The 4,497-nt window shown below is 40.4% G+C and overlaps 1 protein-coding gene across 1 annotated transcript; it reads left to right on the forward strand.

The window, feature by feature from the left end:
* Nucleotides 1-121: 121 nt before the first annotated feature.
* alkal2b (ALK and LTK ligand 2b) lies at nucleotides 122-4,290 on the forward strand. The gene is made up of 6 exons (XM_036593887.1): nucleotides 122-489; nucleotides 1,222-1,517; nucleotides 1,895-1,948; nucleotides 2,070-2,150; nucleotides 2,314-2,387; nucleotides 3,369-4,290. The coding sequence occupies exons 2-5, from the start codon at nucleotides 1,268-1,270 to the stop codon at nucleotides 2,376-2,378; spliced, it is 450 nt and encodes a 149-aa protein (XP_036449780.1). The 5' UTR covers nucleotides 122-489; nucleotides 1,222-1,267; the 3' UTR covers nucleotides 2,379-2,387; nucleotides 3,369-4,290.
* The last annotated feature ends 207 nt before the right edge of the window (nucleotides 4,291-4,497 follow it).

Below are 4,497 nucleotides of genomic sequence, written 5' to 3' on the forward strand. Positions count from 1 at the left end.
TGAACGACATCCACATGGAACAATTCACATGGGACAAGTCCTTACGTCTGCGACGGGGGATAAAAAGTGAGGGAACCCATGCCGGATGAGTGGGTGGGGGGTAGAAAACTTCAGCAAGAGACGCGGAGAGAGAGTGAGTGAGTGAGAGAGAGAGAGAGAGAGAGAGAGAGAGAGAGAGAGAGAGAGAGAGAGAGAGAGAGTCAGACAGACAGGGAAGAAAAAAAAAAGAAAAAGTGTAGCAAGCGGGCTCTCATTATTTTCCACCCACTACCCACTCAACTCAATCGACAGATGACCCAGAGCCGTGTTTAAACATATAAAAGAGAGACTGCTGCCGGCATGGTGCACTAGAGCTGGGGGACAGTGCTGCAGCCCTACCTGGGGGGGCGAAGTGTCTTCTAGTCTGCGCTGCGTTAGTGTTAGATTCAGTGAAGGCACCAGGGAGGCCAGGCAAGAGCCGGGACAGACGGGTGCTGAGGACAAAACCAGGTAATTTGGCTCCTTTCGCCACAATTGCGAGCTTTTCTTTGCGCTGGAGGGCTGGTGCGTAAAGTGCGCAAAGGCGCGCAGAGTTCTTGTTGGGACATTTTCGCACCGCTGTTGCTATTGAGACCTTGCCTATACATCTATGTTACATGTTTGTAAAACCATATAAGCATGGTGTGGCGTTCTTTTGATGCAGTGTATTTAAAATAAAGTGTCACTAAAACGTAAATAAAGCATAGTTTGGCTTAGAAAATAGTAAACAATCACTGTTAATCCTTAAAAGGGTGGAATGGTTCATATATGGTTTTCGTTAGAGGGGCTCTGTTATAGCTAGTTTATAAGTTGTTGTTGTTGTTGTTAGTTCTACGTTTATTCCAGCAACATGTAACCTATGCTACACGTGGGTCAGTGCCTAAAGGGCATTCACGTGTAGACGTTTACTTTTTATATTGGTAAAATGCTGCTTTCTTGTTCTTTCTACTTTGTCCAGCCATTTTTTGCATGTCACAGCTTCATGCCAGGCAGAGAGTAGGAAAAAGAGCCATAGCCAGGGCGTAACTTAAATGTCTCTCATTCCTTTTGCTATATCGTGCCACTGCAAAAGAAAAAGAAAAGAAAAAAAAACCCCGAGTACTTGTCAGAGGTCATATAGACGTGGCTGCGCTTTAGCTGCTCTGAGCTGAAACGCTAAACACTGTGTAAGTGTCTGGCCTGGAACTCCTGTTGTTTTTTCAGGGCTAGAGGGCAGTGAGGGGGTCTCGCCTTCGCCCACCCTATCATCATGAGGGCACTGCGCTCCCCAGTCTGCGTGGGACTCCTACTGGTCATCCTGACTGCTGGCTCGTGCAGGAAAGGCAGCAGGGAGGGCAGTAGTCTCCTGGAACTGCTGATGGACACTGGCAGAGCAGCACAGCGACAGCACGCAGACCAGAGCCAGGCCAGCGGTCAGCATCCCCCCAAAAGAAACTATTCCATAGAGACGGGGGAATTGAACGAAGTGAACAAGTCTTATCAGCACGATCAAATACTGGGTAGGTAGCCTTCCAGCATTTTGTTTCTGTTTGTATGGTACGTTTGGTACACTAAAAAGTGAATGTACTCGATTTCCACTGTATAGTTATGTCTTTCAGTTTACTTCTGGAACTCATTGTGCTGATGTGTTTTATTAATGTGGAAATGTGACGTTTGAATCAAGTAAATTCAGTGCATTGCACAACTGGCTTCAGATGTCGTGGGAAGTTTCTCTGGATCTGTCGTTACTGTGGATAGTGTAGACAGAACAAATATTCGTATCGTAGATGACTTAATAATCCTATCATGTCTAGTTTAGCTACTGATTTGGCTCAGCATTCTCATACATCAAGTAATAACAATGACTAACTGATATCGACTTTTTCATTTACAACAGAGGTCTTTCCCAGAGATCTGCGGCAAAAGGAAAAGTTCCTGAAACATTTAACAGGTGAGCATTGTGCAGTAGCTTTACGGTGTGCGGCGCTGTGCTATGTAGTGTTGTGTGCACTTGATCATGCCTTTTGGCGTCTATGTATCAACACCAGTTGGAATTTGTTTCTATTTTTCAGGGCCTCTCTATTTTAGCCCCAAATGCAGCAAACACTTTTATAGACTATATCATAATACCAGGGACTGCACGATACCAGCCTGTAAGTGCCACCGCCCTACATATCATGACACACATTTACATAAGGTCTGTGCAGTAGAAGTGTGTGTAACTATGTTGTTTTCATTTTAATTATTTTCAATTTTGTGCTTTGAAGTTCTGCTAAATGTATTTGTTTGCTTATGTACAATTTTTCCATGTTTCAGATTATAAAAGATGTGCTCGGTTACTCACAAGGTTAGCGGGCAGTCAGCGGTGCTCAGAGGGATAGACCTTACAGGTAAATTGTTAACTGAAAGCATACAGTGTAATGATGTTATACTTGTTCTTCATTGTGTCATGTTGGCTGTAATGTATGCGTTGAGGAAAAAATTTGTCATTTCAAATGTACATTCAGTGTCTCATCATGCTCACGACTTATCTGAAGGCCGCTCATTAGATGCTGTGTTCTCAAAACAGTTCATAAATGTAGCTCTCCAGTCACATGCATGTAGAAATGGAGCGTGAAGTGGAGTAAAGTGATAAAACTGCAAAAGTCGGGACTTGAGTTGCAGGTCAAAGTTCTGTTGCAAAATGTACACATATAATAAAGAGAGTGTGCCCTCCAGAAGTTTTAAATGGCGATAGCTGTGATTAAATAGTGACCTTGAGCATAAGGGATGCCAGTTTTGCCTCTTATTGTAACACTGAAAAAATGAGGCTTTGTGTATATTGTGCAGTTTAACCCTTTGAATGGTTGGCTTATTTTTCAGCCATTAATCTTTAGACTTATTATTCAGTAACAATGGTGAAACTAATGTAAGTTATGCAATTAAGAGAATGAGGGACTGAAGTGTGTGGCTATTTTCATTTTTTAGGATTTAAAAGGATAAGTTCTTTGAATTGCTATGCGCTTAATACACTGGGCGATTTACATGTGGCACAGACATAATCATGCTTATAAAAGACATCATACTCCATAAAACATCACAAAACTAAATATGATTATATGATTATGCAATATGAAATATGGATATAACAGATTGTGTAACTAATATATTTGTGCCACACTGTGGTAATTAATGCCAGTAAGAAATAATTTGCTGTTGTGTTGTTATGTGTGAATCTAAACTGGTAATACACATTACATCAAATGAGTCCATCATAAAGTGTTTGAGACAGGTTACTGACACTTTTACTGTTTTTGTACTATTTTAATGAGGAAGGAATTCCTTCTGCAGCCAAAGTTTACTAAATGTCAGCTGTCCTCTCCCTTTCGCAGAGTTCAACAGACCTGAAGAAATAAAGAGAACCAAGAAAAAAAAGTGCCTTGGAGAAGAACAGGGAAATCAGATGAACTCAGAAAATCCGTATTTGTCATCATTTTTTTTTTCAAATGAAATGGAACTCATCCATAGATTACTACATACAGTATCAGGCCAGTCTTCTTGACTGGTGAAATTAATGTTATCACTGAACTTTCTGATAACTCTTATGGTGCAAGTGAAGATGATGTTTTACAGAGAAGCAAAAGAAAAATATCCTGCTGCCAAAAGACTGTGGACAACACAGTCTACTGCAAATGCTTTTATGTCTGTTGATATGCCTTCACGGATTGTGTTTCCATTAGTCTTGGTCATTTAGCTCGGTAATAACCATTATTTGCTGAGTACAGCTTCTGGTCGAATACTCTTGACAACCTCATTTACACTCCTCAGAACAAACCCTCAATCCAGTGATTGAGTTCCGAACTGCATGGTGAATTCTTGCCTTTTTTTTTCAAGACATTTCTTTTGGCGGAGATTAGTGACGAACAGTGCTGGGCGCAGTTTATTCCATGAAAGACAAAAAAAAAATCAGCATTCTTCTGAAAATGAATGTCACATAGTATATAATGTATTTATATATTCAAGCGATTGTTGAACGTATAAACACCCCAGCTAGAGTGCAATATGTAAATATTGTAAATATCAGAAAATATATGACCTTTAAATAAACGTTTGTTATATAATGTAGCGTGTGTTTGGGTTATGCTTGTGCTTATCTTAGCTGACGTCTGTTACCAAAGGAGTGTGGGAAAATATTTATTTCTTACTGATGTCATAGCCAGTTGTAATGACAGTGTTTGACTTTAATGCTTATATTTGAATTTGTGGCAAGGAAAGCAATGATTTATAGTAAACCACAGGGACTTCATTTTAACAAGAGATAGCAGTTGGTCTTATCTGTGAAAATCTGACCACTTTACCACCAAAATGAGTGATTTAAGTGTGACAGTTCAGTTTCAGGCTATGCTTAAGCTAACATTTTTGATGGGATGCGTATCACCCAGACAAATTGCCTTAGAATATGAAAGATATATATAATGATGCCGCCGGAGCAACCTGCTGCAATTTGAACCATCCTTTTCG

The sequence above is a fragment of the Colossoma macropomum genome, unplaced genomic scaffold (genome assembly GCF_904425465.1).
Source record: "Colossoma macropomum unplaced genomic scaffold, Colossoma_macropomum, whole genome shotgun sequence".
Taxonomy (NCBI): Eukaryota; Metazoa; Chordata; class Actinopteri; order Characiformes; family Serrasalmidae; genus Colossoma; species Colossoma macropomum.